The sequence below is a fragment of the Pagrus pagrus genome, assembly GCF_965226575.1.
Source record: "Pagrus pagrus genome assembly, chromosome: 20".
In the NCBI taxonomy this organism is placed as follows: Eukaryota; Metazoa; Chordata; class Actinopteri; order Spariformes; family Sparidae; genus Pagrus; species Pagrus pagrus.
Genome location: NC_140207.1, coordinates 21,228,017 through 21,251,987, shown reverse-complemented (window position 1 = coordinate 21,251,987; position 23,971 = coordinate 21,228,017). Strand labels below are relative to the sequence as shown.

At 39.4% G+C, this 23,971-nt stretch overlaps 1 protein-coding gene across 2 annotated transcripts; it reads right to left on the bottom strand.

Annotated features, from left to right (window-relative positions):
• Positions 1–4,875: 4,875 nt before the first annotated feature.
• LOC311249087 (NACHT, LRR and PYD domains-containing protein 12-like) lies at positions 4,876–22,290 on the bottom strand. Of its 2 annotated transcripts, XM_084339824.1 has the most exons (12): positions 22,257–22,290; positions 19,483–19,630; positions 19,259–19,378; positions 19,035–19,154; positions 17,962–18,041; positions 15,980–17,849; positions 14,839–15,012; positions 12,817–12,990; positions 9,416–9,592; positions 8,456–8,629; positions 7,607–7,780; positions 4,876–6,695 (listed from the first exon to the last, which is right to left on the bottom strand). In XM_084339824.1, exons 2-12 carry the CDS (start codon positions 19,608–19,610, stop codon positions 6,686–6,688), a joined length of 3,201 nt encoding a protein of 1,066 aa, XP_084195950.1. In that variant the 5' UTR covers positions 19,611–19,630; positions 22,257–22,290; the 3' UTR covers positions 4,876–6,685. The 2 variants fall into 2 exon arrangements, with proteins under 2 accessions (XP_084195950.1, XP_084195951.1); XM_084339825.1 differs by lacking the exons at positions 9,416–9,592; positions 12,817–12,990.
• Between the last annotated feature and the right edge of the window lie 1,681 nt (positions 22,291–23,971).

Here is a 23,971-nt window from a genome sequence, read left to right as displayed (position 1 = left end):
TGCATCCACCATGTAAACTGACGATATGAGGCATATCTGTAAGACCTGCAACCAGAGCATTCATTTAAAAAATAACGTTACTATTCATTTATGAAATAATGCTACAAGCTGTTTGCCTTAAACTGTAAAAATGTAATTGTGTGCACAGGTAAACTAACACAACCCTCAGTTCACTGTATTAAATTACAAACATGGCCTGAAGTAGGACTGTAAAGTTCCAAATTCAGATTAGTACTTAGCAGTAACTTTTATGGGTTTTCATCTGAGGACTTGAGTTACTGATTGAAGCTAATAGATAGATAGTAACATAACTGAAAGCCACACATGATCTTTTGCTTACTACTTTTAGTCATCGGCAGACACCGCCTGAGGTAAAAGTACAGTACTGTAGGCTATTAACATAAAAAGAGTCAGAACGTCTAAGGTCATGTAGGCTACTGATCAAATGTCAATGGATGAAATAGGGAAAGCAAAACATGTGTTAGGCTAAGCTGATGTATGACTGATGTAGTTTCATCATTGGTTTCATCATCATAGCGAGTTGAGTGTTTGCCTAGCTGAGTAGCAGCTAACGCTAATGTAGCGTGCTATCCATTTCACCGTCAAAAGCGCACGTCTGCACCATCCGATCCGAGTAACAGAAAACGATCATAATCGTTTTAATTACATAACAGAGAAATATACCATCTACCACAGCCTTTGTAACAACAGATTGTAAGGCAAACAGCAACAGTCACTGAAATAACTACTCAATGGTAAGCCGAAGCTCATTTACAATTAGGCTACTTTAGTAGTGCTACTAGCCTTTAGGCTGCATCACCTTTGACCAAGGTAGGCATTTCATTACCGTCTGAATGAGTTCATCAGTCCCTCAAATGATAATGGCCGCGTTTCCCAGATTCGTTAAGAAGCTCTTAAGTGCTAAGATCTTCTTAGGAGCGCTCTTAAGAACGCTGTGAAAGAAGGATGCGTTTCCCAGAGTCGCACTTAGCTTAAGAAGATCTTTCACTAAGAAGGAAATGTAAGATCGAGCTGACCCACTCTTTACAGCCTTCTTAGCGACCAAATGCTCAGTGATCAAGCGCGTCAGGGAAATTTATATCCTCCACTTTTCGAAATAATAAAACAATGCTCAATGTTGAAATGCGCTCATAGCTGCGGACCACTGGCGCAAGAAAAAAAAATAGAAAATGGTAGATGAAAAAAAAAACTTTTCATTGAATTACACGTGTAAGTTTTCCACAACATCTGCATATATGAGTTTATAGTACTACACATAAAAAAAACAACAACCCTGTGGCATTTCACAGATATCAAGGGAACAGATGTATTAAACTCAGCTGAACCTCATCCAGAGAGGCTCCACCTGCTACTCTACAGTGTATAAATGCGTTGCCAAAGTCCGCGCGTGTGAGAAACCACGGCTGCAATACAGCACATTCTCGCTGCGAACCAACAGCGTCGCCGTGCGCGAAGCTAGACGGTTTACATAAATGCATACGTGCGTCAGCACTTCTCCCCACTGGACGTGCTGTCAGACCGGGCTGTCCAGGCAAAGTACCGGCTGCCCCGTGCGGAGATCCAACGGCTGATCACTCTGTGCTGCACCTCCGGGCTGAGGCCAAAATTGCAGCGGGTTGCTCTCTGGATGTGTGGAGACACCAGAGTGATCAGCCGTTGGATCTCTTTGCCTGGACAGCCCGGTCTGACAGCACACACACACACACACACACACACACACACACACACACACATAAAGAGGTGGGTGATCGATTTGCCTGGCATCGATTGATTCAGCACAGCAGCAGCGCGGTGGACAGCTCCCACTAAGAGCTTCTTAAGAAGCTTCTTTGGCTTGATCTTAAGGTTCTCCTAAGAAGGCAGTTAAGAACGCATCTGGGAAACACCCGTATCTTAGCGCTCCTTCTTAGCCGAACCCTTCTTAAGAGCCTTCTTAAGTCCTTAAGAACGATCGAATCTGGGAAACGCGGCCAATGTCAACTATGTCTGAATTTCCACCATGTCTGTTTTTGAACCAACTTACCTGTTGAAATCTAGATTAGGCTGGCCGACAGTGGGTCTCCTGGCAATTTACCTTACATGGCATCGTCGTTTGACACTTCAGTCTTCATGTCATTCTACCATGGTAGAGTGGACGCAGCATGACTAGCCAATAAGAGACACCTATGACCTTTTGAATATTAATGAGATATCACGTGGCACCCAGCAAAAATAAACTCATTCATTCAAGCCATTTACTCCGTTTTCTCGATCGCTGCGCCCAGATCAAATTACATGGAAGGTTTGTTTACTAGCTGTGCCAGCGGAGAACGCAGAGTTTTTTGCCACCTGGAAGAATGTTTATTGTTGTTGTGACGTCATGGTAATTTGTCGTATTTGGTAACGTTCCTGGAACAGCTTCTTCACAGACATGTTGCTGCTGCAGTCGTCTTTGTAACACCAGAACAACTTTGTCACTTTCCTGATCAACTCTTTTTATAAAAACACACATCATCACAAACTCATTTGGAAGATGGAAGCTACGTTTCAGGACATCTCTTCACGTTTTCACTCAAAATACTCAACTAAATAAACTCAAAAATATGTGTAGAAAAGAAAAATTCACATATTTTTTATTTATTTTTAATAAAGATAAAAATCCAACCGTCCACCTTCTGAGTTCAAGTTTATCTCTTATACAGAACTGAGACGACCGCCGGTGGCGATAGAGCCTGATGCAGTCTACAGCTAGCTAGCTAGCTAGCAGCACCCGCAGCCGTTGACATCTTTTTCTACATGTTGAATTAAAAACAGACGTTTTGTCGCTTTGGTGAAGATAATATGGAGGAGATACTATTCAATCCCTCTCACTCCTCAGGCGAAAGAGCTGAACTTCAACATCTTCAATGAGATTTATCAAACAAACCGATTCTTGAGACTGAGGTTTAACTTTGATGTGAATAACCATGGTTTGAAACTTTGGATCATATGTTGTTTCACTGTGAATCAGTCCAACTGTTCTGGACTGACATGCAGGGCTGGCTACAGTCCAAGAGGACTGAACTGACACAGAAAACTGTCAAGTCTGGACTTTCTGATAAAAATCGGGATTTGGATTTTGTTATCAATATTTTACTGTTATTAAGTCAATTCTTGATACATAAATGCAGATACTTCAAAACTAAACCCTGTCTGATAAGAACGAGTTAAAAGTGCAAAGTAAATCTCTGTCGATTATGAAGATAAAAAAGCTGTCAAAGTATTCTCTTTATTTACTCTGTACACATTAATTTGAGACGAGCCCTGCTTCCTTTATTCTCTATTTAATCATTTATTCAGATTTTTTTCATTTTTTATTTATTTGTTTTATCTGCGTCGTTTTTACTTGTCTCTGAACAAGTTGTATTTCATTTCACACACTGAACCTTTTCTCTGTCTCTCTTGCTCAAACAAACTGAGTTTGTGATATGATGGTTGAAATGTCTTTTTATGTCTACATTTGCCTTGTTGAATAAATATATATAAAAATTAAGAATAAAAACAAGAAGGCTAGGGGTCACTGTAGATACCTGGGTTGCCAGATCTCAAAATGACAGTCCAGCTGCTTTTATTTGACACAAATGGATTTTTCATGTAGATTTAGCAATGTGAGACTTTAAAGTTTCATTAAAAGTCAGAACAAACCCAGAGAATAGTCCAGTCACTTTTATTTCAATAGAGACAAATGATAACAGAAGTTATCTCAGGGCTGTACTCGTTATAACATTAACAAAGACTCAATAGTTCATAAAAACAGTGGCAACCCTTTACACCTGATTTCAATTCTTATGTAACTGCATGTCGTGATCACGGCTCCATACTGATCATTTCAACTGGGACTTTAACTTTGTTGTTGTTCTGAAGGGAAAAAGCCTGAAGAAGCACTCAACATAAACAGACGTGAACATAAAATACATCAAAATATAATGAAAATATGTCAAACAAACACTAAAACCCAGAACAAGCTCACCAAAACAATCTGTATCAAAAGACGGTTAAAAAATCATTTTAAATCAAGTTCAATTAAATTATAATGACACTTGAGATGTTTGTAAAATGAAGTCAGTCAGAAAGAAAGTATTGACGTCACCAGTTCAGTTCTCACTGCACGCAGAACCTGGATCCATTCACACAAACCAGTCTGGGTCCAAACAGTGCAAATAGTGACATCTGCTGGCAGAAAGCAGCTCCAGCAGGACCAGCAGAACATGAACGGTGCTGATGATGTCAGCTTCAACAATGATTTGTGTGAGAAAAAGCTCCACAGGTTGACTTCATGCGTCTGTGTTGATCATGTGATGTGAAAACCAGCAGGGTCTCACATAAAACTCTGATAAACTTCACATACTTTAAAGTCAAACACAGGATTTGTTTGTTTTCTGTCAAAATCAAGATAGTTTTATATTTCTGTGTACTTCTAATCGTTTTACAGACATGATTAAAGAATATAAAGTGTAGAATCAGCGTGTTAAACACATCTTTTTAATATCACACATTATATAAAGATTAAATATGAAGCTGCTGACTTTGCACCAAAATCCAGACACAAGTCAGTCCAGAAGATTCAGAAAAGCCTCGATTGAATCCAGACTGTGTTCAGATTTGATCCACTTCATGTATTATAAAATGACAAACAGCTGATATTAGTGGTAATAAGCAGAACTTCACTCTGCAATATCAACTTCTATTGTTCATCAGAAACATGTGGAAATTAACTGCACTACTCCATCGTTCCACAGGGTGGCGCTGCAACAGGAAGCAGAACACAAAGATCCAATGAAATGTGTTAATCTGCAGTTATGTTGTCATAAAGAGAGCTGATCTGGAGACAGTGAGGGATGTAACTAAGTACATTTACTCAAGAACTTTAGTTACTTTACAGATTACATCCTGCATCAGAGCCAAAGAGCATTTTTAAATTAATTTATCTGCAATTACATTTTAAAAAAAGAAAAGAAAAACTGACTTAAACAGAAAAATGTGGAATATTGGACCTGATAATTAACCAGGCTGATGATTGGTTGTAAACAGAATAATTTGCATAATAAACTTTAACTTGTACTTTTGATACTTAAGTACATTTAATATCAGATACTTTAGGACTTTTACTCAAGTCCTGTTCAAATCAAATCAAAACTTTATTTGTAGAGCACTTTTCATGCAACACAAAGTGCTTTACACATGAAGAAAAAAAAAAAAACAATAACAAAGAAAGCACCTCTCTCCCACCCTCCATACTACAAACACACACACACACACACACTTGCACATTAACTACTGAGAATAGGGAGACATGGCATGGAACTGAGGATTGAGGAAGCGCCACCTTTGGGGCCGTCCACACTGGGAGGAGTCACAGGCTGTGCCACAGGGGGCAACAGCGCCCAGGCCCCCCGACCCCGACAGACAACAGCCGACCGGGCCGAAGGGACCCAAGAACAGCACCCCCAGCAGCCTAAAAACTAAAAACATAAGATAGGATAAAAACCCTGACAAAAGATAAGTAAATAGAGTGAACAGTTAAAAGGATAGAAATACGTAAGATAATAAATAAAATAGATAAAATGGTAAATAAAACAAATAAAATTATTTAAGATTAATATCATCTTAAAAAACAAGATAGAAGCAACAACATAAAATAAGATATAACCACATAAGAATGTAAGAAGAATTTAAAATATTAGTTAAAAGCCTGATTGAAAAGGTGTGTCTTTAACCTTCCCTTAAAAATATCAACAGTCTCTGCAGTCCTGAGGCTCTCCGGCAGGCTGTTCCACAGGTGGGGGCCATAGTGGCTAAATGCCGCCTCACCGTGGGTTTTAGTTCTTGGCTTTGGTATGGATAAAAGGCCGGTGCTGGAGGACCTCAAGGTCCGCGAGGGTTGATATGGTAAAAGCAGGTCAGATAAGTAGGAGGGCGCAAGGCCGTTAAGACATTTAAAAACCAGTAAAAGAACCTTAAAATCAATCCTGAAGCGGACGGGGAGCCAATGCAGTGACTCTAAAACCGGTGTAATGTGCTCCTGCCATCTGGTCCTCGTCAGCACGCGTGCGGCGGAGTTTTGTAATAATTGGAGATTTAAAGTACTCTTTTTGGGAAGACCAGAGAGCAGGGCATTACAGTAATTTAAGCAACAGGAAATAAAAGCATGCATTAGCATCTCCGTACTGGCCTGGGAGAGAAATGGGCGGACTCTGGCTATGTTCTTAAGATGATAAAAACCTATTTTTGTCATATTTTTGATATGTGGAATAAAATTCAGCTCAGAATCAAAAATCACGCCCAGATTTTTTACTGATTGTGTCGGTGTAAGATCTTTTAGTTTTGGTAAAGGTTTCTCTCTCTGGCCTTCAGGACCTATAACTAAAACCTCAGTTTAGTCCTGGTTGAGCTGTAGGAAATTCACTGCCATCCGTGACTTGATGTCTACAATGCAGTTAAAAGGGCATCAATTTGCCCTGTGTCATCGGGAGACACGGCAATGTACAGTTGCGTATCATCAGCGTAGCTATGGAAGCTGATGTCGTGTCTCCTGATGACATCCCCAAGAGGAAGCATGTAAAGATTAAAGCTTCAACCTCTCTGGATCATCAGGACACAGCTGATCCTCTCAACACCTCCATCTTCCTCACCACTCTGACAGAGATCACTTCCAGCTGATGAGAGAAGCAGAGAGACAGTAGAAGTGATAAATGAGTGTTTACAGAGACTCCCTCCATCAGCTGTCAGTCAGTGATATAAAGACCAGCAGGACTTCAGTCCTGTTCAGACCACAAGTGGAGCGGCTCTGTAGCGTAGCCAGCTTCCTTTCAGCTCTCATGTTAACGTGTTGGAGTGAAGCTCACAGACCTGCAGACACTTTGGACATCAAGTCTGTTTATTCTGCAGGTTTCACTGAAGAAAACAGTGGAAATAAACTGCTGACAGTCCCTGAACGCATCATCACTGCAGAAACAGAGAGATACTCACAGCTCACTTCAATGATGATTTACTGCTGTTAACAACCAGAGTCTCACTCACATTTAAATATTTCATCTACTTTGGAAACATCACATGAGGCACAGCATAGTTCTGGTCGATATACAGACCACATGGTTACTAAATGTGATGATGGTTCTCTGAAATAAGAGCCCGTGATTTGCAGGCTTCAGTCAGACTGATCTAAGAGCTGTGACAAAATTGAACTGATCAGTTGTTCAGTGTTGAAATGAGAGAACAAACACTTTGAGATCAGATTTGATGCTCCGACAGTTTGATGAATGAGGACACTGTCTCTATACATCCTGTGATGCTGTCAGCTGTGATCCAGCTTTATTTCCTGTAGGCATGAACACAACAACAACAGTCGTCTTCACATCAACTCAAACACACAATCACAACAAGTTTCTGGCTCGTCTGATTGGCTGACTGCTCTCTCTCTGTCTTTCTGTCCAATCATGAAGCCTGTCACTGTTCTCCTCTCACAGCTTCACTGAGGAAAGCAGGAAATACTGGATCTTTACTTTGATACTGTGTTTAGTACAATACTGCTGAAACCAGCATGAACTGACTCCAACCCTCTACTGACCTCAGAGTCTCCAGTCTACAGTCTGGACTCTTCTTCAGATCACACAGCAGCTTCATGTCTGAATCCTTCAGGTTGTTCCAGCTCAGGTCCAGCACTCTCAGATGGGAGGGGCTGGACTTCAGAGCTGAGGCCAGAGAAGCACAGCTGATCTCTGACAAACTGCAGCCAAACAATCTGTATAAAGATTAAATGATGGAGTTAAAAATCAATTTATAATCCAATCAGATGTGTTCAGGTTTTAAATGTGTAGCTCAACATTACTGTGTCCTCATTAACGAGCTTCTCTAAAATGAGTAGAGTAACTTTGTCATTGTGTTATTGTGGATCATCATCAGCCTTCTACAGACATCATCCACATGTCAGCACAACATTCATACAGCTGTTCATGTCAACACAGATTATTAACATGCTGCTGATCTCAGTCAGGTCTGTTATTAGAGGAGAAAAAACTGAATTTTCTTTTAAACATCTTCTTTTGAAAATATGCTTTGATCTGTGTGTGTTCTGTAGGATCAATATCAATGATCAGACATTATTTGTGACAACACATTGACATCATCAGAAATCAAAATATTTCTACTTCAGCTTCTCAACTTTATCAATTTAAATCAAATGTTTGTTCAGTTCTTTTGTTAACAGATTAAATTATAACATTTATTAACTTTAACAACTAACTGAACATTTTCTACAGTTTCTTGTAGAAACAGAAGTCTTTTGTGTCTGAAGAAGACATTTAGTTCAAGAAAATTGAAAATATGAACCAAAGGAAATCTATAACTTTATCAATGTACGGTATGTATGAATGTAAACTCAAATATTAGTTAGCAGTAACAGAGTCAGTGAACTGACCTCAGAGTCTTCAGTCTACAGTTTGGACTCTGTAGAAAATCACACAGCAGCTTCACTCCTGAATCCTGCAGCTTGTTGTAACTCAGGCTCAGCTCTCTCAGATGGGAGGGGTTGGACTTCAGAGCTGAGGCCAGAGAAGCACAGCTGATCTCTGACAAACTGCAGTCCCTCAATCTGAATAAAGAATAAATGATGTAAGATTAGAAGACAACGTTCCTGCTGGAAATCATTCAGTGTTTAATAATAACTCATTACTGAGGAAGTCAGTGGTAGAGTTTTTGATTTGAATTCTTGGATATTAAAAAAGCTGATGTGCAAATTATTTATTATGGTCCCAGTAATATTTGTTGTTAGCGTGCACTGAAATAGCAGATCACATGATATGTTAATGCTATTTTAATCAAAAAGGTTATATCCTGACACGTCAGAGTGAGTAAAAAGACTTCATGTAAGTCTTCAAGTCAAAAAAGTTAAACTAAGTCCACAAAAGTGATCAAAAGTCAACATGTAACATTTCAACCACATAAAATGTCTTTCATTTAAATTCTGCTCCTCGGCTCTTTTCTAATTAGACGTACACGCAGAGCATCTTTATAATAAAGATCATGAATTGATAACATGAAGCCTTTTATGTGATAAGCAGGACGCTGCTTCTTCTGTAACAATGAAGTTAAAAGGACCATAGACTTGTGTAATTATATGTGGGGAGGGGTTTTCTTAAACCCGTGGTCTGTGCCTGTGTGGGTTTGCTGCACATCTCTGAGGAACAAATACAGAAAAACACAATCACAAACAGCACTGACACTATTTCTAGTAAATTACCAGTGTTTTGTCAGATTCACTCACAGAATCCTGCCAAAATAGGACAGATGGTGAAAGGATATATAACTTTATCAATGTAAGTTATGTATGAATGTAAACTCAAATATTAGTTAGCAGTAACAGAGTCAGTGAACTGACCTCAGAGTCTCCAGTCTACAGTTTGGACTCTGTTGAAAATCACACAGCCGCTTCACTCCTGAATCCTGCAGCTTGGTATTTCCATTCAGGTTCAGCTCTCTCAGATGGGAGGGGTTGGACTTCAGAGCTGAGGCCAGAGAAGCACAGCTGATCTCTGACAAACTGCAGCGACTCAATCTGAATAAAGAATAAATGATGTAAGTTTAGAAGACAACGTTCCTGCTTGAAATCACTCAGGGTTTAATAATCTGTTCAGAACTGAAGAAGGTTTAGAATGAAGAAGTTTAGAAAATGGAAACTCCAAACACCTGAACCCAACAGGATGCAGGTTCAACACTGTCAAATACACAAAGGGACAAAACATATAGTATATGGTTACTCAAGGTGCCTAAATGAGTGCAGCTCATTACTGAGGATGTCAGTGGTAGAGTTTATGATTTGAATTCTTGGATATTAAAAAAGCTGGTGTGCAAATTTTTATTATGGTCCCAGTAATATTTGCTGTTAGCGTGCACTGAAGTAGCAGATCACATGATATTTTAATGCTGTTTTAATCAAAAAGGTTATATCCTGACACATCAGAGTGAGTAAAAAGACTTCATGTAAGTCGTCAAAAGTGAATATGATTTGGATTTAATTCTGATATTCTTTTGAATAAATTATTTATTTTCAATTTTCACTTCTATCATTTCATATTTGGGGTGTTATTTTTTCATCTGGCTCCATAAAAGGATTAGTAGAAATCATAAGCGGGCCATGGAGGACCACAGCACGGGGCGCTCTGTCTGGACAGCCCAGTTGGACACCTAAAACAAGCAGGTAGCACTTGGCAGCAAGTCGGCCTCCTGCGTGTCCCACACAAGTGAGAGAGGAGACAATTATCAATAAAGGGGAAAGTTTCACACAAAGTTATGTGAATTTTCGAGGCAATGTTTTCTTTTTGGCACCTGTTTCACCCATTTTCAGGGGCAAAGTGAGTGGAGCAGAGCATTAGTGACACAGGGACGAGTGGCAAACGTCAGGCAGGGCTGTTTGCACATGCTCAACTCTCCCTCTGAGTTGGGTTGCCAGGTACCACGACACATACCCCCACATAGAACCTGAGAAGACCTTTTTGATCTGTATCAATATGAAAATGGGAGATTAATAGGGGCGTGACGATACACTCAGCTCACGAGATGAGATGATAAACGATATTGGGTTCATGAGAACGAAATGAGATTTTAACACTATTTTTAAAAAACGGCTTAAAAATTGTATTTGATCAAAAGTTACAAAATGCAAAACAATGCAGGTCCATTTTGAAATGTTTTAACTAGTAATCATCTTGTAACGAATGTGACTTCAGCTCTACTTTGTGACTGAGTATGAATTATCATATGCAGTAAAAGACACAAACAATATGTAAGAACTGTAAAAGGTTTCACCACAAACTCAACTGACTGGCTTCTCTCCTGTAGGATTTCTCATGAGTCTCTTCAGACCTTATAACTGTGCATGAACTATGTGTGAGCTTCTAACTTCTAATTGAAGCCGTGTGACCTTCTAACTGAACTTCTCTCCACAAATTGAAAGTGAAAAATAAAAACAGTATAAATAATGTAACTAAATAACACTAAGTTTTTCTTAGTCTTCTCGTTTTAAGTGCAAACGATAATCAAAGTAGTTCTCTCTCAATACTTAAAGTGCAAACAGAGACTGACATGATTTCCCTCCAAGCATGAAACAGAGCTGAGAGCTGGCTACAACTACACTGCCCAGCCTAAGATATGGTCACGTTCTTGTTCAAGAATATGAGCATGTCTACGTTTTCTGGCAGCAGTTGAGAACTTTGGGCACTAACATCAGGTACCAAAATGCTGCCACACAAACAACTTAAAAGTGGCAGGGGCATCTTCTATGCTAATTTCGAATTCAGCGTCAGAAACGTTTTAATAACATGAGATCTCGCGCCACAAGATCTCGTCACACCCCGAGATATTAGCAGGAGAAATTACCAAACAGGAGCACAGCAGGTGAACTGCTTAAAAATAGGAAACGATTCCTGTCTCACTTCCTGGTAGACAGGACGTAGACACCTGAACACAACAAGATGGAAGTTAAAATCTTTAGATGTCAGCAAACAACTATTAGTTATGTAAAGATATAGTGGAGTCATGGTGTCCTGAACACAGAATGACGTCACACTCTCAGTGTGTGTGTTGTGATCTGAGCTGTGTGCATGTTAGTGCATGTGAGTGCATGTGAGTGCCTCCTGTCGCCTCATTTTGGATCCCACTTCTTATCTTGCTAAGATTGGCCCTAGTCTGCCTCTGATTATCTTACGTTGATATTCTTACCCTAACCCAAACCAGTCTCACTCCTCATGTCTAAACCAACAAAGGCAACAGCAGTAGGATCCATAATAACGCCTCTCTGTCATCCCTGATACTTTCTTAACATGGTGGCAGGGACACAAACTTTATCATATTACAGCTAAACAGTGAAAATATATTTCTGAGAGAACTAGGAACTTGATTCATATTTGGTCAACACTGCCTCAACACTAACAATCTGCAGCCCCTCAATCTGCATAAAGAATAAATGATGTAGATGAAAATGTATTTATAATCCAATCAGTTGTGTTCAGGTTTTAAATGTGCAGCTCAACATTACTGTGTCCGCATCAATGAGCTTTTCCCTAAAATGAGTACAGATGAGATGAGCCCTTCTTGATCCCCTGTAGGAGAAATTCAATTTGACAATGCAGCACAAAGGAACAGTGTGCAAACAATAACAGATAATAGCAGCTCGAGATAGGAAGTGACTGAGAGAAAAATAAAATAGAATAAAATGACAACATACTCCGAAACACACACACACACACACACACACACACACACACACAGAGAAAGTAACTTTGTCATTATTGTGGACCATCATCAGCCTTCTACAGACATCATCCACATGTCAGCACAACGTTCATACAGCTGTTCATGTCAACACAGATTAATAACATGCTGCTGATCTCAGTTAGGTCTGTTATTATAAACATCTTTTGAAAATATGCTTTGATCTGTGTGTGTTCTGTAGGATCAATATCAATGATCAGACATTATTTGTGAAAACACATTGACATCAACAGAAATCAAAATATTTCTACTTCAGCTTCTCAACTTTATCAATTTAAATCAAATGTTAGTTCAGTTCTTCTGTTAACAGATTAAATTACAAACAATAATTCAATAATTCACATTTCTACAGTTTCTTGAAGAAACAGAAGTTTTTTGTGTTTGAAGAAGGAATTTAGTCCAAGAAAATTGAAAATATTAACCAAAGGAAATCTATAACTTTATCAATGTAAGTTATGTATGAATGTAAACTCAAATATTAGTTAGCAGTAACAGAGTCAGTGAACTGACCTCAGAGTCTCCAGTCTACAGTTTGGACTCTGTTGAAAATCACACAGCAGCTTCACTCCTGAATCCTGCAGCTTGTTGTCACTCAGGCTCAGCTCTCCCAGATGGGAGGGGTTGGACTTCAGAGCTGAGGCCAGAGAAGCACAGCTGATCTCTGACAAACCGCAGTCCCTCAATCTGAGTAAAGAATAAATGATGTAAGATTAGAAGACAACGTTCCTGCTTGAAATCATTCAGTGTTTAATAATCTGTTCAGAGCTGAAGAAGGTTTAGAATGAAGAAGTTTAGAAAATGGAAACTCCAAACACCTGAACCCAACAGGATGCAGGTTCAACACTGTCAAACACACAAAGTGACAAAACAGAGTATATGGTTACTCAAGGTGCCTAAATAAGTGCAGTTCATTACTAAGGACGTCAGTGGTAGAGTTTATGATTTGAATTCTTGGATATTAAAAAAGCTGGTGTACAATTTTTTATTATGGTCCCAGTAATATTTGTTGTTAGCGTGCACTGAAGTAGCAGATCACATGATATGTTGATGCTATTTTAATCAAAAAGGTTATATCCTGACACCATATCCTGACCATAGACTTGTGTGATTATATGTGGGGAGGGGTTTTCTTAAACCCGTGGTCTGTGCCTGTGTGTGTTTGCTGCACATCTCTGAGGAACAAATACAGAAAAGCACAATCACAAACAGCACTGACACTATTTCTAGTAAATTACCAGTGTTTTGTCAGATTCACTCACAGAATCCTGCCAAAATAGGACAGATGGTGAAAGGATATGGAGCCAGATCAAGGCCAAAAGGTTTGTTAGTTTGGAAAAAATAAATGTATTGAAAAAATACAATTTGAACTTAAAAGTTCAAGTTTTGATCTTGATTCATAAAAAAATCAAAAACATTTTCAAAATAAAAAAAAAGTGATGGAAAAAGTTCATTGAATTCGAGACCTTTGGGCACTAACTATGTCTCCTGCAGTTGAAAAGACACGCTCACTTGGAACAGAGGTAGCAGGGGTGGAAAGGTATCCTATCTGTGTAGAGGTTCAGGACCACTGGGATGGTGTACTTTGATTCCAATGTGTGGAGGAGTCGCCAATTTTCCACCATGGGAAATGGCCTCATGTCAGCTGCAATGAAAACACTGACCTAACTTAGCATTAAGTAATTACTATGAATGAATCATCACTAGTGTTTGTCCTCTAAGCAGCTGGTTTATCAGGAATGACTCATGAAGAAAGTGGTCAATATGTTGATTCATGGATATTTATGAACTATTCTTGACATCATTTTTTATTAATATAGTATCTCCCAGTCTGTTCTTCAGAAACTCATCATTATCTATTAAATATAGTAGTAACTACTCTCATTTTGTGTAGAATGTTGTAAAGTGTTATTGAATGTCATTTTATAAACTTTTCTACTGTTTTGGTCAAACTATGAGTATAATACTGATAATGTTTGTCAAATGATGAAGTCAAAACTGTTTAAAACATTCTGTTCTGATTAACATTTGCTATTTACATCAGTGGTCCAGCTGATCTACAGCAGATGGATAAATAAATACCACCACAGGTAAGAGGAAAAAATATATTTATATACCATGGTCTGGGTGATAACTGGATTCTGATTGGCTACAGGCTGTCCATAAACTTTTGGTATACCAACACCTCTGGAAGTACTCGAGTAGTTCCAGTGAAACTGTCTGTTCTAAATTAATGATCCTGTTTCTAAAATGAGTGGGACTGGCATCAGCTGGATGCGCACACTTAAAAGTTAGAAATGAAGTGAATGAAACAATAAATAAATAAATAAATAAAAACACTGAATAGAGTCCTTCAGTGCAGCCTCCTCTGAACACCACAGGATGGAGCAACTTAGATACACAGAAAATGTCTCAAAGAACTTACATTTCTTCAGATTTATGCTGCTGCTAATCTTCAGTTAATTAACCAAACTGTTTAAGTCTCAGTGAAGGGTTTGAATTGAATATATGGGAAAAACAAGACAATGAACCGACCTCAGAATCTCTAGAGCACAGTTTGGACTCTCCAGTCCAACAGACAGTAGCTTCACTCCTGAATCCTTCAGGTGGTTGTTACTCAGGTCCAGCTCTCTCAGATGGGAGGGATTGGACTTCAGAGCTGAGGCCACAACTTCACAGTGAGTCTCTGAGAGTTCACAGTTAGAAAGTCTGTCATGACACAAATATTACAAAAATGTTAATATGAAAGAGGACACTTTATATTTACTTCATACATTTGATGTCAAAACAGAAACATAAAAATACATTCAAATGATTAATATTTTGCCAGCTAATACAGATGTGATTCAGAACACTTGACTTCTATAAAGACCTTTATGATTTACACTTTTATGGTATTGCCATTGGTGATTTTCATTGATACACCTACTGTCTTTTCAAATGCTATTGTACATTGCAGTCCTGACCATTCACAATTCTTTATTCTTTACATTTCATCTAGTTGTTGGTTCAGTTTTGGTGTATTCCTTCCAGCTGTATGTCTCTTCTGTGTAACCACACTGAGAGCAATGATAAACAAACAAAGCTGATTCTGATTCTACAGAACAAAAATATATAAAGATTAAAACTAAATAAGAGTCAATTCAGAAAAAAAACTCATGTCATGTATAAAAGGTAAAGTAGAAGCTTTAATTTGAGCTGGAACTTTTTGGTCCATTTGCTCACTGTGAAATGTCTCTAAACCGACATAATGAGAACAATAACTACATGAAAGAAATTCTCAAGGACTTTAGAAACATCACGTGAAAAATTAAACAGAGCTTATTTTAAACTCTTCAGTATAGTGGTTAAAAAACCTCTTTCATTAGTTTCACCAGGGTTTCTTCTATCAGCCAAAGAAAGATTTAATAGAAGAAAAACTGTCAAATTTAATGATCATTAGAAATAAATTGAATAACTGAGTTCAACAACCTGACAGCTATAAACACATCCAACTGAAACATCTACATTGTTGCACTCATGGTAAATGAATTTTTTTTTTTTTTTAAATAATCACAATTGTATTTAAAAATGTAAGCACTATTTCAAAATAAATGATTTTATAGTTTGTATATCTGAAGAATTAAACTGCTAATCTACACTGATTCATAATGTTGATAATTACATCTGGACTCACACAGCCTTCCTGCAGTTCCTCACAGCTGGAATCAGTCTCAGTCGTCCCTCCTTTGATGTTTTGTACTTCTTCAGGTCAAACTCATCCAGAACCTCATCTGACATCTGCAGCATGTAGGCCAGAGCTGAGCAGTGGATCACAGAGAGTTCCTTCTCTGATCTGTTCTCTGACTTCAGGAACTCTTGGATCTCCTGATGAACTGAGTGGTCGTTCATCTCCGTCAGACAGTGGAAGATGTTAATGCTTCTGTCAGGAGAGACATCATCTCTGTTCATCTCCTTCAGGTTGTTGATGGCTCTCTGGATGATTTCTGGACTTTTGTGTGTCTGACCCAGCAGACCTCCTAAGAGTCTCCGGTTGGACTTCAGAGAGAGGCCATGAAGGAAGCGAACAAACAGGTCCAGGTGGCCATTTTTACTTTCAAAGGATTTCTCCATGGCGCTCCTCAAGAAGTCATCTAGGGATGTGTAACGTGTCTCCATGCCATCAACGCCTCTACCAAAAGACTTAGAAATGTTCTCAAGACCAGACTTTGGTTTGAAGTCTTTTAGGAAAGTCTCCAGGACCTCTGTGTTCCTGTCGGTGTAACAGTGGAACATGTAGACTGCAGCCAGAAACTCCTGAACGCTCAGATGAACAAAGCAGTAGACTGTTTTCTGGAAGATCACACTCTCTCTTCTGAAGATCTCTGTACAAACTCCTGAGTACACCGAGGCCTCTGTGACATTAAGACCACACCACTCCAGGTCTTCTTGGTAGAACATGATGTTTCCTGTCTCCAGATGTTCAAACGCCAGCCTCCCCAGCTTCAGAAGAACTTCCCTGTCAGCTTTCGTCAGCTCCTGTGGACTCGTCTCATGTCCATCATCGTACTTCTGCTTCTTTCTCTTTGTCTGAACCAGCAGGAAGTGTGAGTACATGTCAGTCAGGGTCTTGGGCAGCTCTCCTCTCTGGTCTGTAGTCAACATGTGCTCCAAAACTGTAGCAGTGATCCAGCAGAAGACTGGGATCAGACACATGATGTGGAGGCTCCTGGAGGTCTTGATGTGTGAGATGATTCTGCTGGACAGATCTTCATCACTGAACCTCCTCCTGAAGTACTCCTCCTTCTGGATGTCAGTGAAGCCTCGTACTTCTGTTACCCTGTCAACACATGAAGGAGGGATCTGATTGGCTGCTGCAGGTCGGGAAGTTATCCAGACGAGAGCCGAGGGAAGCAGCTTCCCCTCGATGAGGTTTGTCAGCAGCACGCTGACTGATGACTTCTGTGTGACATCAGACACGACCTCATCGTTCGTGAAATCCAGTGAAAGCCTGCTTTCATCCAGGCCGTCAAAGATGAACAGAAGTTTACAGACAGCGAGCTTCTCTGCTGTCACCTTCTGTAATGTTGGATGGAAAACATGGAGCAGCCTGAGAAGACTGTACTGCTCATCTCTGATCAGGTTCAGCTCCCTGAACGAAAGCAGAACCAGCAGACTGACATCTTGGTTTTCGGAGCCCTCTGCCCAGTCCAGAGTGAACTTCTGCACTGAGAAGGTTTTTCCAACTCCAGCGACGCCACTGGTCAGAACGACTCTGATGTGTCTCTGTTGGTCAGGTGAGGCTTTGAAGATGTCGCTGCACTTGATTGGAGTGTCATGGAGGGTCTCCATCTTGGAAGCTGTCTCTAGCTGTCTCACCTCATGTTGGGTATTAACCTCTTCACTCTGTCCCTCTGTGATGTAGATCTCATTGTAGATCCTGTGGAGGAGGGTTCCACTTCCTGTTTCATCACTTCCTGTTTCATCACTTCCTTCAGTCACACATTCACATCTCCTCCTCAGACTGATCTTATGTTCATCTAAAGCCTCCTGCAGAACACTATCAGCTGAGAGAGAAGAAAATATTCTGGGATTAAATTGAGAGCAAGAATCTTGATTAAATCAAAAAGTTCCTGTTTTCAGACATGAAGACATCAGGAGACAGATGTACAGTCTTACTTTGTACAGGGTTAGTCTGACTGACTAACACTGGACAGCAGGACAGCTGCTCCTCCACAGAAACCCTTCCCTCTGTCTTTCTGAAGAGATAAAGGAAAATCCCTCAGATAACAAATCACAGATCAGTCTGACAAAAGAGAAGACAGACTGTAAACATAAGTATGTCTTCTCCAAGGTCTGAATCTGGACTGAACTCCCAATCACTAACAGTTTGTTTTTGTCTGAGTCACAGTGGAGCAGTTTGCATCATTGATTTTAGTGAACAAACTTATTTTAATGGGAAATTCTATTATACAAACAAAAAGGACCACAAAACATGACCTCATTAGCAGCTATTAAAAACTTAAACCATACTGGACAAAGTACATGGCCACGCTTAGTACAATAAACCCTCCTCTTTTTTCAACAACTGTGTTTGATAAAAAAGGTTTTATGAAGATAAAAACAATCTCAGAGTGAAGATTTTGGGACAGTTTCCATGAGATACTTCCAGCCCTCATCAATGGAGCCTTTTCCTTTGCAAAGATATAGAGGAAATCCTCACTTGTCATTAAAGCAGAACATAAATCCCTCATTTGTGTAATTTATCTATCTGTAAAATACTTGGTGCTCCTCATCCTGACATTCAGTGAAAGTTGTATTTCTTGTGTTTTTATCAGATCATTTGATCATCTGCAGTAAAGACATTGGGATGACTTTTGCTCGTTTTCATTCATCAGTAATTCTTCCATTGCAGCAAAACACGTTGCATCAGCCATCAAACTCCTGAAGGTTTAACTGAGCAAACTAAACACTTTTAAGACTAAATTTCTCTAACAGACAAACAATGAATGAACTTGAAGTATCTCACTAGCCAACAACATTTAGGCTATACCCCATGATGCAACACTCCTGTGTTGTCAAAAAGAATATCTGATGTTGACACATAATTGTCTCGTCCCTACGTATAATACAAATCACAGTTTTAAAATGTAATTTACAGAAAAAGAATTTTGTCCTATATTTGGGAAACTACAGTCATATAATGGTAATGATTTAATTATATAAACGGAAGTTAGTATCAGTTCTCTTACTGTGTGTCTGAGGGTCCAGGTTCAGTACTGAATTCTGGAGGTAAACTTCTGGACCAGTCACTCTTCATAGACGGACAGCTGGAGACTGAAGACTCTTCTCTTCGTCTGTGGTACTGACTTCTGGAAACACCAACATGTTTGTATTTATTTCATGTCAATACACAGTTCTAGATACAAAAATTGCTGATACTAGTTTGGTGATTAAAACATGGCAGTCTTCTTACTGTGTGTCTGAGGGTCCAGGTTCAGTACTGAATTCTGGAGGTAAACTTCTGGACCAGTCACTCTTCATAGACGGACAGCTGGAGACTGAAGACTCTTCTCTTCCTCTGTGGTACTGACTTCTGGAAACACCAACACGTTTGTATTTATTTCATGTCAATACACAGTTCTAGATACACACATTGCTGATACTAGTTTGGTGATTAAAACATGGCAGTCTTCTTACTGTGTGTCTGAGGGTCCAGGTTCATCACTGAAGTTCTGAGGTGGTTCTTTGGACGGGTCACTCTTCATAGACGGACAGCTGGAGACTGGAGGCTCTTCTCCGTCCTCTTCCTCCACACAATCACTCATCTTCTGCACTTCAGCAAGCACTGAGGTAAATATGTAGCACATGGAAGGAGAACAACATGAAGACAACGAAGACAAACAAGTGAAACAAGATGCAGTGGGTGTTAAATGGAGATGGTGAAGCCTGCAGACTCATCACCCAATATGATGCTAAACAAAAGTGACATTTACAAAGATCGGCCATGTCTATGTCTAATTAAAGGGACGTCCCTCAGTATTATGTCCTGCTCTGTCCACTCAAAGTCTCCACTTCCTGCCTGCAGACGTTATTTCTTCATCGTTCTCATGTACCTGGATCACTGCTCAGGTTTTTAGTGAGGTCACTTTATGACAATTATTGTTTTGTCTACTTTAAATTTGTTGAATAGTCCTACAACAAATAATGGCTTTTAATACGTTTGTAAATACATATATGTTTTATAACAACTCATGTTAAATAGGAAATTATGCAAATAAAATCTAATAAAACATTTTGTGTCTTTGCAACTGGGTTTCATCTTTTAAATGTCAGAGGTTAAATGTCTAAAAGAATCTAGTTCTTAGTGTTAAGTTATAACAAAATATGTTCAGCATCTATAAAATCAATCTGGATCTATAAAATAAATATATATAAAACTATAACTGAAGTATTTGAGTGTGTGTGTGTGTGTGTGTGTGTGGGGTGTTGCTGCCTCACAAAAAACTACCAAAAAGATGATCTGTAACTGTATACATTAAGTGTTTGGTATAGGCTATGGTGATTGAGTGTGTGTGAGAGAGAGGGGGGGGGGGGGCGGGGGTGGAGGAGCATCCTACAGCAGATAACTGCAGCAGATCCATCTTATCAGAAAAAACCTGATGAACTGTTAAAAGTCTGTCTGGGAGAAGATACACAATTTGTAAAGTTAGCTGCACAATATGCCATGAGACTAGAGACACACATGAATGCTGATCACAACCATTATTGCTATATATAATATTGTTGTTGTTGTTTTTAATTTCTTTATTTTATTATTAATATTTTATTATTATTATTATTATCATCATCATTTAATATGAACTGTATATGTATATTTCATTATATATAACAACTTGCAACTGCCTAATGACACCCAATCTGTGTATAAGAGACAGCACTTCATCAGCACACACACACACACACATAGGTTATACAGTATAAATGCATATATATATATATATATATATATATATATATATTTGATTCTGTGAGTTGTATTTGTTTTGTTTCATTGATTCTTGGTGCTTTGGCAACATAGTTCTCCTAACATTCATGCCAATAAAGCGAATTTGAATTGAATTGAGAGAGAAAGAGAGAGACATAGAGAGAGAGAGAGAGACAGAGAGAGAGAGAGATTTTTGATTTTCAAGAATAACTTTATTCTGTCACTCTTCAAACACAACTATTTACAAATAAATATGATTATGGTCAGAAAGCAAAAACAAATCAATAAATAAATAGTCTTCTTTAAAAAATCACAATAACTCCTCAGAGAAAAACAGCTGACTTTCCTTCACAGAGCACAAAACATCAGCATGAGCCCACATCAGGCTGAACTGATCCACGTCCTTCATCTCTCTGTAATAATTAAAATCGATCATTATTCTGGCTTTGACCATCCTCCTGAACAACAGTGTTAACTCATTATCTACTGCGTCATCGATCTTCCTCTTCCTGCTCACATAAACAGCCATCTTTGCCTGTCCCAACATGAAGTTTAAAAGTTGACTTTTATGTTTGGCTTTCTTGCTGTATTTAAAACCAAAAACGAACATTTGCCTGGAGAAAATCTCCCCCACTCTGCTGAACAAGCTCTCCGAGAGAGAGAGAGCAAGAGAGAGAGAGAGAGAGAGAGAGAGAGAGAGAGGCGCTCCTGCTCAGGCTTCTTAGCATCTCTATTGGCTATCTGTTGCATCTGTAGGCTCGTTCACCATTTTTCTCATTGTCTTAGCTTATTACAATTGTCACCTTTCCTCCTCTTTGCCTGATCATCCTCTGCCTTTCTTGCTGCAACACATGATAACTTGCATCGATGCAGCCTCTCACCACTACTTTGCATCTTTGCTCCGATTCATTTAATTGCCGTTCTAAAAATAGACCTGCAGTCAAGTCGCGACCGTGTTTACTTTCGGTTTCAATTAATGAAACCTAAGGAAAAAAATACCGAGGACATGACCTCGGTGTCCTCAGTGGTGGCTACGGCCCTGTTTGGTACAACACAATATCTTCAATGAGTAAACAGTGAAGTCCAAGTCCATAAAACAGACGTTAATCGAGGCTTTATTAGTGAAAATTTTTACTTTTAACTATTTTGTCAGGTGAACCTGAAGTGGCAGACAAAATATTGACAATAAAATTCATAAAACAAAACTGCTGCTGTCTTCTGGACTTGAGTCAGTCTGAGAAATAGGCAACATAACACGGACTGAGCTCAGACGACAAGAGTCATGAGAAAAGTCTGTTGAAGAGGCTCAACCCAGACTGAGGAAGGAGGAAGTAACACACACACACACACCCTGCCTCTGGTCAGTTTTCTTTAAATATGAGCTTGTTGTCTCATGTTCAATGTGAATTTTGTAGCCAATCCCGCTGTACTCACAGATGAATCAGAGACTTTGACTGTAAAACAATAATGGAGAAATAAAACTCACCCTGCCTCAGACGTCTTTTCCTCCCCCTGCTCCTGTTGACTCAAAATGGAGTCTGAACACTTTCACTTTCATTTCAAAACATACGCATGTGATTTCCAGTAAATGACTAGAGGAGGAGCAACACTGGCGGTTAGGGGCCCCGTCAGTGTTGCTCCTGTTCAGGTGTCTCCATGATGACCTCCCTCTGCATAAACAGCTCAAACTAACATAGATAAACCAAACACAGCAAACTGAGTTAAAGCTGGAGTGTGTAACTTATTTCTGGCGTCATTTGGTCAAAAATCAATAATAACCTTTCAGCATATTGTAATTCATGGTGTTATAACAGATCACTGGACTTCTGGACTAAAAGCCGCTATCCATTTACATATTGTATCCTGTGAAAGAGCCAAGGAAGAGCATTTTTGAATCACTTGATTATTAAATCCACTGATTCTGATAATTAGAAAAGAAGCTGAGTATTGGAGCTGATACTTGTCATTGGTTTGATTTCCTGTGATGGTATTTCATGTTCAGTGAGACTGAAATCATCATGGACGTATTTGTATGATGACAGAGGCAGATCATGGCCTTGCCCATAAGCACATGCATTGTATGTCACTAAAACTCAGGAGTTTTTCAAAATCATCGTCTGAAGTGAACTTTATGATTTATTCTTGTCATCATCTTAATGTCACATGTAGTGATAGATATGTTGAACTGCCACTTTTCTCTTGCTCTTCCTCCTTCTTTCTCTTTTTTCCACTCCTTATGTTACACACTCTCCTACCGCTGTATAAACACTGACATAGACTGATGATGTTGCAGACATTCCTTTTACTTTTTATGCGATGGTGGTATAGTGGTGAGCATAGCTGCCTTCCAAGCAGTTGACCTGGGTTCGATTCCCGGCCATCGCAAATGTGAGCTGTTTTAAAGCTTCATTCATGTCTACTTCCTGAACTCAGTGCTAGATTAACATCAAGTTCATGCAGGAAGATGTCAGAGGTGACAGTCTGCCCATATTTTGAACTGTGCAGTACACATTGAAGAAGACAGAGGACCAACACACACAGATGACTGAGAACCTTCATCAACAACTTTATAATTTATTCTTGTCATCATCTGTTCGGTGTTCAATCAAGTGTTTTGCAGCCTCAGTTATATTCAACATTAATGTCACATTTAGTTAAACATATGTAGAACTGCCCCTTTTTCCTTGTTCTTCCTCCCTCTTCCTCTTTTTTTCCCTCCTATGTTCCACACTCTCCTCCCTGTCCTAACACTGACGTAGACTGCTGATGTGGCAGATATTTTGTCATTTCCCATGCGATGGTGGTATAGTGGTGAGCATAGCTGCCTTCCAAGCAGTTGACCCGGGTTCGATTCCCGGCCATCGCAAAAGTACCTCTCTTTTCAGCTTTATTCATGTCTACTTGCTGAACTCAGTACTGCATTAACATCAAGTTCATGCAGGAAGATGTCAGAGGAGACAATCTGCCATACACATTGAAGAAGACAAGCCTCAACAATGAGGTGTACAGAAAACCTACACACAGATCAATACTTGCTGTTTGACTCTCATCACCCACTGGAGCACAAGCTGGGGTCATCAGAACCCTAAACCATCGGGCTGAGACCGTGCCCACAAAGAAAGGGAGGAAGGAGAAGGAAAAGAAACACATCAGGGGAGCACTTAAAACCTGTGGCTACCAGAGCTGGACCTTTGTAAAAAC

Excerpts from the sequence above, each read along its gene's own strand:
- LOC311249087 (XM_084339824.1), bottom strand. The coding sequence starts at position 19,610 with ATGAGTGATTGTGTGGAGGAAGAGGACGGAGAAGAGCCTCCAGTCTCC. Across the intron at positions 18,042-19,034 it reads CCTGGACCCTCAGACACACA|AAAGACAGAGGGAAGGGTTT; the intron begins GTAAGAGAACTG and ends TTATCTCTTCAG. Across the intron at positions 8,630-9,415 it reads TGTAGACTGGAGACTCTGAG|ATTGAGGGACTGCAGTTTGT; the intron begins GTCAGTTCACTG and ends TTCTTTATTCAG.